Genomic DNA, 15,332 nt, shown 5'->3' with positions numbered 1-15,332 from the left:
TGAATTTACATTATTCCATTTAGCATTTTCCTTGCACAGGTACGTTTTTTACTTACTTTTTACTGTCATTAATCCATCACAATTATTTAACTAATTATGAAAACTGTCTAAAACCGTAGATGACATGCTTTTTTAAGAAATGAAGTGTTTAAACTTTTAGATTGTGAATGAAGTGTACAAGGTTTTCTGAAAATGATACACAACATATCTAATATATTCAGTACAAACATCGTTATTTTTCAGGTGTAAACTTAATGAGAACAGCCAGGCTTCAGTTCCTCAAGCATCAGGAGTCAATGCTGTGTTATTCCTCGTGCATAGTGCTTCCTCTTCCAGGTAACTCTGACTTCCACCATGACAAGGGTCATCATTTGGAATTCTACTGTAATCTTTGACCAAGAAACCATATTTAAACTGGAAATTGTTTTGCATTTAATCAAGTTCAAATGGTTTCCTTTTTGCTTTCCTATCCTTAAACTATTGATGCTGCTCTTGATATTAGGCCTTTCAGGCCTTGTTCTTTGGTGCCCAGTGCCAGGACAAGGGGCAGTGGGCACAAACTGGAATGCAAGAAGTTCCATCTAAACATCAAGAATCACTTCTGTGTTGTGTGGGTGATGGAGTTCTGGCACAGGGTGGCCAGAAGGTTATGGAGTCTCCTTGACCTTTCTTAACTCAGAAACAGACATCAAACACTACATCCAACTTTTTTCTCCTTCCACAGAATCCTATTTCTGAGCATTATTTTAACAAACTGAAAATCTTTTTTGTAATTAGCTGAAAACTCTTCGCAAAGAAAAACACTGTGTAAAATGAAAGGGGAAAACTCACTGGCATGCAGTGAATTTTCCCTCTTCGCTTTTGGAAGACTAATACCAGTGTTAATTTTGGTATACTATGGATTTCGCTTGCTCAAAAGTCTTGATAGGACAGTTTGGCTGTGTAATAATGTAAATCTTACCAAGTTACTTGCATAAATTTCTAAAACACCAGCAATTCTTAGTCTAGTCAGTCCAATCATTTCAAGAAATATTTTATTGTGCTTTATTACACTGGATCATGTTGATTTCCAGATAGCAAACAGCATCTTCAAGACTGTCGGAGGTCTTTTCAACCATCTTTGCCCAGTTTTTCTTTTTTTCATACAGGAAAATTAGCTCTCTATCCTCTACTGCTGTTGTGAGTAGTGATATTGATACTGACAGAGGTATTGATGATCTCCCAGAGCACAAGAACAGCCATTTGAACCAAAATAAGGTAGGTATAGCAGTTTCAGGGATTAAATAGCATCAAAAACAAATTTCTTTTTAGGTTTTAAAATGTTGTACTTTACTAAAATCTCTCCATAAAGCCATGCACAGAACTCAAGATCAAGAATTACAGAAAATAAGAACTTTCAACTTGCATGGGAATGAGGTAGGGAATTATGAACACATTCTATTAGGCAGCTAGATCTCTGCTAAATGAAATATTTGACTACCAAAGTGTGTGTCAGTTGCTTGTCACTAGCAATTCTGACTTTCAAACAGGAGCATGAAGAGCTAGAATGGGAAGGTCAAACAGACAAATTCTAAAGTACTTGAATAAAAAGAGAATTGTATCAACGTTGCAACCACATTTACTTGGATGCAATTTCAAGGGGATTTTCAAATGACTGATAGGATAATGTTTTTAAATTTACCATCAAGCTGCATGTATCTCAATCTGCACATTTTTGCATTATGAGTTTTGTGGTACTTCTAGTCCTTTTATGCCAGAAGAATATGGCATATCTGCATGATAAATATAGTGGCTACTCATGCATTTTTTTCCATCTTTACTCAGGACAAGAACGACAATAAGAATATTTGGAATTATATTCACTAAGAGACCTAGAGCATGTTCAAATGACTATAAATGATGAATTTTGTTTTTCCTAAAAAATAAATACTCTTCAGCCAAATTTACCTTTAGCATCCTCCTAGCCTATTCTAATTAATTTCATCTGTGTTTTTTTTATTTCTGATTTTGATTTCCTTCATATGAAATGCTGTGGGATGAATAAAAATTGGGGAAAAATCAAATCCTCCATTTACAAAATAAATTCTTGAAATAATTTCTACTAGAAAACTGTTCTATCCAAAGTTCCATTTTATAATTCTGTTACGTTTTACTCTTTGCTTCTAGGAAAATGCAAGAAGTGATGAAAACAGTACTCAGATAACAGCAGGTATGGAGAACTGTTGGTTTTCATTATCCCTTTTGTTGATCCCTGCGTTCTGCCCAGATTACCATAGCAACTGTGTCAGTTTGTCTGGTAAACTGGGTTTAGAATAACTGAGCTACCATTGGTTTTCTGGATGATACACTTCAGTTTTGCTCAACCCTGCTTTGTAGTTATTTCTGGAAAGCTAGGTCAGGATGCAGGATCTGTAAGGCTCAAATCCTCTTTTTTTTCTAAAGAGACATGATTTGATAACCTTGCAGAATTTTTGATGGTCAATAATACAAACTTATCTCCCACATAAGCTTCCAAGCAATGAATTTTTGGAATGGTAAAGCAAGAGCCAACTTGAGTCGAGTGTGAATAAATGGATGTGAATAATGTTCACAATCAAGTTAGTAGAAAAGTCTTATAGTATGTTGGTTGCTCCAAAAGTAATGCCTCATACTTATTTTGACAACTGGAAGAAAAGGAGGTTATCAGGAGTAGTCAGCACGGGTTCACCAGGAGGAGGTCGTGCTTGACCAACCTGGTAGCCTTCTATGATGTTCTCTCTGGCTGGGTGGATGGGGGGAGAGCAGTGGATGTAGTCTACCTTGATTTCAGCAAGGCTTTTGATACTGTCCCCCACGACATCCTTATAACAAAGCTGAGGAAGTGTGGGATAGATGAGTGGACAGTGAGGTGGGTTGAAAACTGGCTGACTGGCAGAGCACAGAGTGTCGTCGTTGGCAGTGCAGAGTCTGGTTGGAGGCCTGTAACTAGCGGTGTTCCCCAGGGATTGGTGCTGGGTCTGGTCTTGTTCAGCATCTTCATCAGTGACCTTGATGAGGGGATAGTGGCCACCCTCAGCAAGTTTGCTGATGATACGAAGTTGGGAGGATTGGCTGACACACCTGAAGGCTGTGCTGCCATTCAGCGAGATCTGGACAGGCTGGAGAGCTGGGCAAAAAAAAACCGGATGAGGTTTAACAAAAGCAAGTGTAGAGTCTTGCATCTGGGGAGGAATAATTGCATACACCAGTACAGGTTGGGGGATGACCTGCTGGAGGGGAGCTCTGCGGAGAGGGACCTGGATGTCCTGGTGGACGACAGGTTGGCCATGAGCCAGCAGTGTGCCCTTGTGGCCAAGAGGGCCAATGGCATCCTGGGGTGCATTAAAAAGAGCGTGGCCAGCAGGTCAAGGGAGGTGATCCTCCCCCTCTACTCTGCCCTGGTAAGACCTCATCTGGAGTACTGCGTGCAGTTCTGGGCTCCCCAGTACAAAAAAGACAGGGATCTCTTGGAAAGAGTCCAGCGGAGGGCCACAAAGATGGTGAAGGGCCTGGAGCATCTCTCCTATGAGGAAAGGCTGAGTGAACTGGGTCTGTTCAGCCTTGAGAAAAGAAGACTGAGAGGAGACCTGATCCAGGTCTATAAGTATCTAAGGTGTGCGGGGCAGAATGGCGAGGCCGGACTCTTTTCAGTGGTGAGTGGAGACAGGACAAGGGGAAACGGCCGGAAACTGCAGCACAGGAAGTTCTGCACAAATGTGTGCAAGAACTTCTTTACAGTGAGGTGACGGAGCACTGGAACAGGCTGCCCAGGGAGGTGGTGGAGTCTCCTTCTCTGGAGATGTTCAAGACCTGCCTGGATGCCTACCTGTGCGACCTGGTGTAGGGAACCTGCTTTGGCAGGGGGGTTGGACTCGATGATCTCTGGAGGTCCCTTCCAACCCCTACAATTCTGTGATTCTGTGATTTTCATGGAAAAATCACAACAATGCAACATGTTCAATGAGCATGATAATACTATTTGGTAAATTCTCAGCTACAAAACACTTTTTTTCAGCATATTCACCACCATTAGTTTTTGTTAATGATGAACAAGAGCCTGTGTGCTGCACTTAGGAAAAATCTGCATGGCTCACTGGAACACAGCTTGTCTTGATGCTGTCACCACTGCTGAAACACACCACTCACCACCTCACTGTGCCAATGAACGTCAATGGGTGTCATTCTTTCCATGTGGAGGAATTAAATGACTCATCTTTGCTTCTTATGCACTTCCATGTCAGCCACCATTTTGTCAGATTGCACCTCTGCTGCCATCTGTCACATGGCAACAACATGTAACAGAATACTGGTGGGAAGGTTCAACATCTACTGTCATACCACAAATATCTGCCTCTGATGTGCCAACGTAATAAAATAGGAGTAATTACTTTTGGAGCAGACCTTCAATATATCTTTAAACAACAGAAAAAAATAGGCAGCCAAGTGCTCAAGAGTTAAAGCTGTGCAAAGGGAGTTGGTGCGTTTGTGAGAAGTAGATCCTCTAGATTTTTCTGGGACCCTTAAACATCATCTGCTTGATAGCAGATTTTTCCAATAACAACAAACGCGGTCACCTGAAATCTGGTTTTAGGCTAAATACATTCAGCAAAGGAAGCAAGCTCTGAAAACAGAATATTCCTAAGCCTCATAGCTGCTCAATGAAATACACACTCATGCTATGTCTTGCCCCCAATGAATGTACATTCCTCTGAGGACCTTCAAGGGATGCCCAGCAACTCTAGTTTTGGGGAAGTCAAGTCACAGCAGGAAGTCAGAAAAGGCTGTGGCCATTACCTTGAATTCATCTTTGAATTTGAGAAATGAGTATAAAAATCTGATTTCAGAATCAGTGTCATTTAGTTATTAAACTTCATTTAATTGCTAACTTTATAATAATCTCTGGAACCCTCATGCAGAGGCCTCAGAACTGCTTCTCAGCTGTCCTGATGACCTCCTTCATTCTCACTAGCATGTGCAGTTTCTGTAAAATCTGTTGCTATGCTCTGAATAATGCTATTGGAGTAATAATGCTGGCCGGTTTGCATGATACCATGAAGATTGTTTTCATTTCTTGTCAGTTGTCTTCTATCCATGTCTGTAGCATTTTCATGATAATGCTATCTTGATGTTGGCATTTATTTTCAAATTTAGTTTTTTCTAGTATTATGTAATTTCTGTACATTCAAAAGCTTTTTAGAAAATGTGTGATCATTTGTGTTCCAAAGCAGAAGACGCACTTAAGTATATCCAGTACTCAAAGACAAATGCACAATTACCCAGGGATGTAGGAAGATGCACACCAATACTGGCTTCTGCTCATGAAAATGGCTGCATCTACCTATGGAGTATTCAGGTAGCTTTCTGAATGTATTTGGGATGGGATTGGACTGTTAAAAAGTTAATTCTATTGATCTTTGGAAACCTGCTTTTCAAGTAGCACTTGCAGCAGTAGATATTTCATTGTATTTTTGGTTTTGTTTTTTTTTTTTAATAAAGAGTTTTTTCCCCAGACAAAAAATAGTTCTGCTTTTATAATGGTAACAGAGTAATATCCAGTGGATATATTATGATTTATAATGAAAACTGGCTGTAAAGTTATGTGAAATTGTAGGAACTGATTTTTCACTCACTTCATGTACCATTTAAGAAAGCATAATACACAAAGGAGACTATCCTGAGCTCTGATGAGGAGAAATATGGCCGGAGCATTTCAGAAGCCAGTTAGCACTAGTAGGGTTACAAATTTGGAGACAATAGTATCTGATCATGTCTGATCTGTAGCTATAATCATGTAAAGCCAATCTTGAAACAGAATGCCAATGGCTTAGTGACAAATCCATAGGACTGCTCCAGAAAGCATGTTATTCTAAACAAGAGGTGAAAAGTAAATACACATAGAACGAGGAGCCTAAGAGGAAGCCCTAGCTTCCTGTAAAACAGCAAATGCAGAAGGAAGATGGTGAAGTAGCTTTTGCTGATGTTTTGTAAAAAAACAAAACCAATACAATTGTAAATGTTGACAAACATAGTAGATACATACTTTGTGTGCTTAGATTCCAGTAAGCATCCCAAGTTCAAATGATGGTGATGTCATCACTGACATCATTATCACACTGTCAAGATTCTCCTTATCTGCATGACTTTCCCTCACCTCCCTGACCTGAGAGGACTGTAGGGGAGAAAGGCTACTGGTACTTGATTGAAAACAAAACGTGGTTGGTGATGGAGACATCATGTGTGTATTTTCAGCAAGAAATGACAGGCCAGTAGAAAATGAAATGCATAGTGATATTTCATGGCAAATGAGAGGTAAGTGTTAAAGTAGGGATAGGTACGATTGAGTTGTGAATTGCCTGAAGAATAAAATCTGTTGTGCTTTTGATGAAGGAGAGATGACAATCCAGCGAGTACATCCCAGCTATATTGGTCATTCGTTAGATTAGGAAACTACCTTTTCAGCAGCTCTCTGGATGGGTATAAGCTTGATAATGCTGAACAGATTAAGTCAATAGCACTTAACTTCTGATGCTTTTTTTTTTTTTTTTTTTTTTTTTGCATGAAGGTGTTATAAAGAGAAATGTGATTTTAATTATTCTATTTTAGGGGAACTTACTGAAAGAAATTTTGCCATTTTCAAAATATCATCCAGTTCCTCTAACAGCAATATGTACAGACATCTCTACTAAAATGCTTCTGGCAGGCAGTAAGGGTAAGTGAATGTACTGGTCGTTCTGCTCAGGACAGTTTGAAGAGCTACATAAGATCATGCTGTTAATGTGCCAGAAATGTGAAAATGAAAGTGCAAATGCTGCTAGACTTTCTCCATCAAAGCTAATTAAACAATTGAAAATGGTATTTCCTGGTAGGAAAGGCTGGTAGATTAAAGCTCAGGATTAGTAGCATTTTCAGTAGTCTTTCAAAAAGACATTACAATTTTTTTTATTTACAAAATCTGTATACGTTTTCCATCTGAATTACTGTAGTAATACCAAAGGCTACTAAGAACAAACAAAAATGTCACAACATAACTAAATAAAAACCTGATCCTGTGTCTGTACTGAGAGCCTTGATTTAGACACTGATATGGTGTGCACAATAATGGCCTCATCAGTACACAGCTATGTAAGGAAAGAAAGAACTTGTAGTCTGTGCTAGCAGCTCACTATTAGACTTAAAAGCCAGATTTGGTGTGAATTTATCTCCTGTCTGACTCTCCTTCAAACCTCTCCATTCACCCTGGAAATCTTCTTCTGCATCAGTCATATGAGATTTTTGTCCTGTCATGTGCCGCTGAAGTATCTATTAGAACTGTTTCCTACTGGTTTCCTGCTATTATGCTATCAACATTGGATGGATTGAGAAGTTCAGGTTTTTCTTGTTTGTTTGTTTGTGTGTTTTGTATTCTTTTTTTTTATTTCATCTGGTTCAAAACTGAGCAGGAGACTGAAGTGCTGAAAATGAAGAGGAGTTTCCAGTCTTCATTGATTCAAATCAATAAGGTGGCATGCACTGAACAAGATTTTAATGAACTGTGGAAAAGCATCCACCCTATTACCTGTTCATTTGACACTCTCCCTTAGTCCTTTTGTGTTTGCGCCACTGATGAATGTGCTTCTCATGCCTTCTGCACACTTCTCTTTTATCTGCAATGCTAATGTCAATGTCTTGTTCCCTTTACCAATTTTCCTTTTTCCTTGCTTGATAATGCTCGTTCCTAAAAGTCAGATGTGTCCAGTATGAAGGCTGGAATAGCACAAAAGATTCCTCTGTCTAGTAGTAGAAATTATGGATGTAAAGGGCGACATCAGCAGGGAAGAGTGAGCCTAGGTGGGAAACTGAGCGGTCACAAGTCATGAGAAAAATGGTTCTTTGATTCTAGTTCCACCTGAGTGCACTAGAAGGTTGTATAACATTAAGCCTTCACTATATATGCAATTAATCACAAACTTTGTCCATTTTACCAGGATTGAAAAATGGTTTTTCATCCTCAGAAACTCTCATCTAGCTTGTGTAATAGATAACAGTCTGGAAAAGATTACTCTTGTTATTAACTCTTGTCACTCAAGGAAAGAACTCTGCATTCTTTCCATTTCAAATTTATTTACAGAAACATTATTCAAAATGATATGTGTATTTGCATATTACTAAATGTGTATTATATTCTACTCTGTGTGCTTGATAAGAGATAGTGATTTTCCCACTAGAAGAATTTCCACTGACCTGTGACTTTATTTGTCATTCTGCCGGGTGTTTACCAAGAGCATATGTGAGCAACAAGAAACTGTGTAGCAATAATGAAATTTATTGATGTTTTGCTTTTTTCTTTTTTAAATAGAAGGACATATTATGTGCTGGAGCATTGCCTCATTCTTAGAAGATCCACAAAACAGTAAGAATGTAAGGGAAAATCTTATAGTATAGTATACTGAATAGTATACTAGGATCAGACAAGTAGTGAAAAAAATGGATTCAGACCTTTATGGGGACTAAAATGGTTTCCCACACATGAAGGTCATCAAATAATAATTTGATGCCATGAAAAACCAACCAACAAACAAAAAGCTATAAGTAAAAAGCTGATAGAAGTATCCTATTGTGTTAAAAGAGGTTACATTAGAATGAATTTATCCCTGTCTTCTAAGCAGAATTTCTACCACTTACCATTTGCAGCCTCTTTGGTGAAGGGAACAATAAATCATCAGTTAATTTTCAGAAAGCCTTGCTGGTAAAATCACTAAGCCAGTAACCACAGTGACATACAGAACTGCCTAAAATGTGGTTATGTTGCTTTTTCCCCTCAGCAAATAAAGGAGGAGCTCTGTTGGATGGCACACTCTGCTGAAGTCATTGACTTATTTTACGAAGAGCAGAAAAATGTGGTAGTAACAGCATCTGTTGATGGTTCAGTCAGGTACAAGATAACTAATACTTCTTACTTCCAGGCCAGTTAGTTGAGCTGCCTCCTAAAATCTTCTTCTTGATGGACTCACATGTAGACTTGGACAAATAAAGTACAACATTAGGCACATTTTCTGTTCTGTATCTGTAAGAACTAAGTTTTTAACGTAAACACTTCTACTTTTCTCAGTAAGTCAGACCTTTTACAAGACTCATTTTCTGTCAACAAGGTAGCCTTGACTGCAAAAAACAATACCATAATTTTAGAAATGACCTCCTGTTCTAATTCCATTTTATTTTTCAGCACTTGCTAAGTTAACATGGGTCCCCAGCAATGAGTGTAGTAAATTAAGCCATTGTAATCTCAAGCCACTTTATAGGAAAACTGCGTGATTCCTTCTGGGCTAAGAAGTACATTTGAAGGGGTGCTTTCTTTTTTGTTTTTCTGTTTTGTTTTTTTTTTTAGGGAGTCAATGAGGAAGTTTTGTACAGACCTTGCTGTGGTGAGGGCACCTTACTGTTGGAGCAGTTCAGGATATTGGTGCCTTTGTTCCACAGTTTAATTATAATGATGAACTATTTATTTGTTTTCTGACATTTACAACATCCTGAGAATTTTTGCTCTCAAGTTGTATTTGATGTTGAAGTGTTGATGGTAAACAGAGAACTTCATTTTCATTGATGTTTTTTTAGCTAACATACTGCATTCTAGAGCAGTGCAGCAGAACCTGATAATGTATTTTCACTCTTGCTCCACTTCTAAAAGCATTAATTTTCCTTTCTGTTCTTTGGAACTGCTTTTACTATATCCGTAGACTCTGGCATGCTATGAATGGATGCTATCTTGGTTACTTTGGACAGCCCAGGAAATTTGAATTATCAGATCTCAGTCGATTGATTTTGCCTTGTGATGTTAAAGATGTTCCTATGATAATGAAAGAGGAAAGCAAGCATATGGAAAAGAAGAGCATACCGGACAAAGACAAGTAAGATCTCAAATATTTACATACATGCATGAGTGGGGAATAATTCTGAAATATGATACTTACAGAGCACCTTTTATTTGAAGGTCAGAAAAGTAAAATTGTTTCCCATGAGGAACTAGTATAATCCTTTTTTAAAAAAAAGGTTTTACAAACCATGGATAAATCTCAATATTTTTGTAACTAGGTGACTATCATGACTAGGTGATCATCAAGGTTTGAACTGAATAATAGTAACAACTAGATAATCGCCTCTGGTTTTAGCCTAATTACAGTTTGCATGTTATCTACACTGTTCAGGTTAGTAACCTATTTTTTTTTCAGTTCTGCAAGCTGTTATACTTCTGGGATACCCAAAACTTAATTAGAAAAGCTTACTATGAACATTTTCAAACTAAAAACAATACTTCCATTTAAAAGACGCTTTAATTAAGTTTTCTGGGATATTATTGTAGGTACATTCACATTCATATCCTAATTGAAGGATTCGCCTTCAATCCTAATGCACTGACACTGACATAAATTTTGTATGCTCAATGGCAGTGTTGGGCCTCTTTCCTTCTAGGCAGAGTTCTCAAGGGTTGTGGACTGGCTAGAAGTCAAGCTGGAGAACCTTAGTCCTCTAGCTTAGACTGTAATAAGTCCCAGATCTCCCTGTTTCATTAACCAGTGTTTTGAGGGAACGCAGAAGCAAAATGCGCATGGCTGTTATTGACAAACTGAAAAGTTACTGCATGGCTTAAAGAAGTCAAACAGGCTTTAATTATAAGGTTTCGTGTATTATGTGCATTTTTAGCTGGCTTTTAACCACAGAACTCCGAGACGATGGGAAAGTTCCAAGATCCTTTACTGATAGGCCATTTAGGTTGGTTTCCTGCTAACTTATTCTTACACAGAATTCTTACTAATGTGAGTAGTCCTGCTGAAGTCAGAACAGTAACTCATCAGTAAAGAGAAGTTCTTGATTGTGTTTGAAGGACTAATCCCTACAGTCTTTTTGAACAGGCAGCAAATAGTCAGGAACCTCTGGAAATGCTAACAGCTCAGCCTGGGAGCCCCAGGCTTGGACACAATACTCCAGATGGGGGATATCACGAGGGCAGAGTAGAGGAGGTCAATCACCTTCCTCTCCTTGCTGGCCATCCCTCTTTTCTTTTGATGCAGCCCAGGATACAGTTGACCTTCTGGACTGCAAGAGCACACTGCTGGCTCCCATACCTGGGATTTCAACTGACAGTCACGATTTTTCAAGTATGACAGAGAGTGACTTGGCAACCACATCAGCCAGTTCCTTCATAACCCTGGGATGCATATCATCTGGCCCCATAGACTTGTACATTTACAGCCTCATAAGGTGGACAGGAGGGAACCTTCTCTGTTATTACAGAGGCATAGAAGAATTGTAGTCAGAACTGAAAAACGACATTACCAGACAGTGAATTAACACTGAGTTGCAATAAAGACTGTTTTATGTGTTAATTTATCCAGCCTCCTAAAGATGACAAGCCAGTATCTGGATTGAAGAAGTGTTGGTGAAACACTTTATGACACATTTGAATATAAATTATATTTTGAAGACATATGTAGTAATTTATACTTCAAAATAATTTTATTTTAGTGTCAACTGAGAGTGTTGAATTTAAATTTGCTGTGTAGATATGAGCTTCTGATTTTTTGTCCTTTTCTGTTTTACATGCACAGGTGGAAATCAACTAAATCACCTTCAATTTTAAAAAAAGATAAACATATGGACACAATTCAGGACTTGAAGTTTTTCAAAGCTCTGGCTTCTCCAAAGGTATCTAGTGTATATACTGATTTGTTTCAGTTCTGTGCAACATAGCAGGAAGTGCAACTGTATTTCTCATTTAGAAAACAGTCATGAATAACCCTATATATTCTCAGTCAGTAGAGAAGCTAGAACAAAAATGCATTAACAGAGAGATCCATGAAAATTCTGTGTTTTTCATTCTCTTTGTTTTACACTTCTAAATTCCAATGTAGAAGAAAGAATAAACTGATTCACTTGTTTGGCTTGACAGCATAAAAAAACCCCTACAATTAACAACAAAAACCTCAAACCCAGAATTCTTACATGGACCAACAGAAATCCAAGTAGTATCCAAAGTTTACTTGAAGAATGTGTGAAAATATTAGAACAGTGGTGAGCACCTACTTATAAATAGTAGTTCTTTCTACTGCTTTAACTGAATAGTGGTGCAACTCCTCCATCTTTATATGCCATAGCCTTTAAAAGTCATGGGAACAAATCAAACTTCTCCTTTTGGATCTGGACTAGAAAAGGAAAAAGATGCACACTCTACAGGCACTTTTCAAAAAAAGAAAAGCTTCCATTAACACCTTTCTGAGCATTCTTTCCCCATATTTAGCGAGGGCTATGATTTCTTTTACATCCTTTCCTAAAATTTGTGGTACAGTGGGTCTCTTATGTACCACAATCCATTATCCTAACACTAATGGGGCCAGCTAAGATCTAAACAGCAGTCAGTGAAAGTTATTACTCCATGTGACCAGTTCTCTCTGTGTAGCTTGGGTGAAATGACAAGAACGAGACACGCTTCTGTAGCGTTTATTGCCCTGTCCTGCCCAAACAGTCCTTTTCTTTTGCTTGCTCTGTGATATCAAGGATCAGCACTCATCTCCTCTGAATGTTCAGCTAGTTGGAGCTAATGGATTACTTGTTGCCAAGCATGCACTTTTAAGGCATTCTGTCATTTCACCCCAAGGCATCAAGAAGATGACAAACTTCCTTGTGTAACAGTTATACCAGTCAGGTATGCTGCACAGTCTCTGAAGTGACCTCTGTTTAAATCAGGATAACTGCTTTTATGCAGAAAGGGCACACAGTATAACGTAATGGCAGTTGTACACTGATCCCCTGCTGTTCAGCAGCTGTAGACACAGCAGTGTATAATAAAAGAGAAGTGGGAAAAAAATATGTTGATGCTGAGAACAAAACATGAATTTGACAGTATCAGTCTGTATGGGAACTGTTGAATCATGGCCTGAACCTCTGATTGATCACCTGAGGCGAGCAATGAGTCAGCACAGGTGAAGGCAATTCATCTGTGCTGCTGGAAGGGGTGGAGCCTGGCTGCACCTCTCCTAGACCCATTGAAGAGATGACTACTAATGGGGAAGGATCTCTTCTGGAGATCTGCTCTGTTGGAGTTTCATAAGTGAGCCCAGGATTTGGGTGAGTGTCTCTATCTTTTCTGTTTTCTGCTTTGGTGTGTCAACTAGGTAGCCAAGCTCTCTGCTATACTATAACATCTGTGTATTCATTGATTGTATGCAGTCAGTGGCTGCACTAGATCCTCTCTTAGGGTGAAATCGCTGTTATGTTGTGTAAGAACAGTTGAACTTCCTGCCCTGTCTGTATAATACCTATGTAAGTCTAAGGATTCATGTGAATGTGAATGAACTATCAAGGTACTTGAGCTGTTTTCACTAATTTGAAGCTTCCTACAGTTTACAACAGCAAAGCCTTTTTGTTCACTTATGTCTTTCTTATGTCTTTCCAAACTGGTTGCTGAAGTGTTTGTGACTTGTGTTGCCCAGAAGAGTGAGCCAGACTGACAGTCCTTAGATGAAACTATCATGTGGGAAGGAGGTCTTACTAGATTAGCCTTCATTTAGCTTTCTACTGTCCTCTAATAACATGCATCCACCGAAACAGACAAGTAATGTGAAAATGATTCCTGTACTGAACTTAACAAAATGTTAATAGGTGATATAGCTAGGTAAGTATTTATAACCAGATTTAATTTAGGTGATTTAAAAAAAAAAAAAAATTGCTATTAACTGTGTTGAATTTTTGTCCCTTGGGAAGCTGGAATCTTGCCTGCTATCTCTTTTCTATAGCAGAAGAATCCCCTTCTAATCTAAAAATGTTCAAAACCTGTGCATAAACCACAGTCTCTTCACATAGTAATGATATGAACTTCTTCAGATAACATGAATGCTACCCACGCTATTCAATAAAAGTAATAGTATATAATAGTATTTTTTCATTACCTTCTGTTTTGAGCTAGTAACAAACTCACTTTGGTTTCCATTGATCAGCTTCCTAGACAACCTGTGGAGAGCATTGAGTCAGGAAGCAAAGTGACTGGTGCAGTATTTGGGCATCTTCCTATATATGAGGTAAGCACAAGTGCTTCCCACCTCTTGCTGTGGTGTTCAAGCAGCAGAAGTCCTTAGCACTTGTAAATGATTAACATCACGTACTCACTCTGTTGTTAACTGTTTCTCAATTTAATTTTCTCATGTGGTCTGACTTACTCTCAACCCAACTTTGTTCTTCATTTGGTGGAAGCTTGAGAAGCCAGCTGAAGAGAGAATCCTTCAGAGTGAGTAGTCCAACCATTTATTTCTCCTGTTCAGCTTTGTGTCATTAAGTTATTGTTTCAGAGTCTTTTCTTTTAGCCAGTACAAAGACTATTGATTCTGCACAAAGCTTTGGCTGTAAATTAACTGTAAGTTGATACCATTTTGAAGGTAAACTGTTGTTTAGATTTATTGTGAACTAACAAGGCTTCCTAAGTTGTTCCTAATTTGTAGTGAGACCAGAACTTCCACAGTCTCCTCGCCACCTATTACAGGATGGAAAGAATCACTACTTGAAGTAGTGCTGATTTCTCTCTGTAGAGAGAGCCTAGTGAACCAGTCTGGACAAGACTCCAAACGTTTAGATGGCTCATTAGGTGGAATGAAGGGAGCATTCAAATATATATGATTTATGGTTTTTAAAAGCAGCATTACAGATGGAGTATCTCATCCATACTAACCTAATGAACGCAGGAGCTGGCACGTATTGTTCAAATAGATGGCACATATGCTGTTTTTCTGAACATTAATGTGGAACTCCGTTTTCTTTTCTTTCCTGACACGTTAGGAGCAAACATTGAAGCCAATGGCACCACAACAGATTTACATAAAATGTGATCAAATTATTTTGTGAGCTACATGTACAACAATTTTTTTTTTGTCTGTGCTGTTACAAAACACTATAAAGTGGTCTGACTGTAGGTATATATTTATTAGCTCTTGAAAATTTGCATTTTATTTCTACAGATCCTCAATGGAACAAACCTGAGATGTCCACTCTAACTGAATTGACAGTGGAGACAGAGCTCAGTAAAGAACAGAATCAAGACAAGTAAGCACAAGACAAGTAAACATAAAATTTTGTTCATCTTAAGGCAAGTAGTTTAGCAGGTTCCTTGAGCACATAGAAATAAAATCTTTATATCCATCCCAGTTCTTCAAGCAGCAAAAAAAATTCTAACATAATTATAACAAGACGCTTACAGAAAAGCCTATCTCACTCCACTTCTTGATGGATAGGAATGAAAAGCACCTTACTGTGATTGACTATTTTTTAAAGGTTCGGGGCCGTAAATCTCCAAA

The 15,332-nt window shown here is 38.4% G+C and overlaps 1 protein-coding gene across 1 annotated transcript in view; it reads left to right on the top strand.

Annotated features, from left to right (window-relative positions):
• Positions 1–15,085, top strand: part of WDR64 (WD repeat domain 64) — a gene marked incomplete at both ends in the record, with an annotated part of 62,012 nt that extends 46,927 nt beyond the window's left edge. Inside the window, 12 exons of the mRNA XM_079550757.1 lie at positions 244–336; positions 1,149–1,257; positions 2,167–2,209; positions 5,244–5,371; positions 6,622–6,727; positions 8,354–8,415; positions 8,820–8,929; positions 9,732–9,902; positions 11,601–11,697; positions 13,986–14,066; positions 14,239–14,272; positions 14,997–15,085. Coding sequence (XP_079406883.1) covers positions 244–336; positions 1,149–1,257; positions 2,167–2,209; positions 5,244–5,371; positions 6,622–6,727; positions 8,354–8,415; positions 8,820–8,929; positions 9,732–9,902; positions 11,601–11,697; positions 13,986–14,066; positions 14,239–14,272; positions 14,997–15,085 — 1,123 coding nt within the window. The remainder of the gene's footprint in view (positions 1–243; positions 337–1,148; positions 1,258–2,166; positions 2,210–5,243; positions 5,372–6,621; positions 6,728–8,353; positions 8,416–8,819; positions 8,930–9,731; positions 9,903–11,600; positions 11,698–13,985; positions 14,067–14,238; positions 14,273–14,996) is intronic.
• Between the last annotated feature and the right edge of the window lie 247 nt (positions 15,086–15,332).

Source organism: Tetrao urogallus, assembly GCF_951394365.1.
Source record: "Tetrao urogallus genome assembly, chromosome: 2".
In the NCBI taxonomy this organism is placed as follows: Eukaryota; Metazoa; Chordata; class Aves; order Galliformes; family Phasianidae; genus Tetrao; species Tetrao urogallus.
Note: the sequence above shows the minus strand (reverse complement) of the source record. Positions and strands in the feature narration are given on the sequence as shown.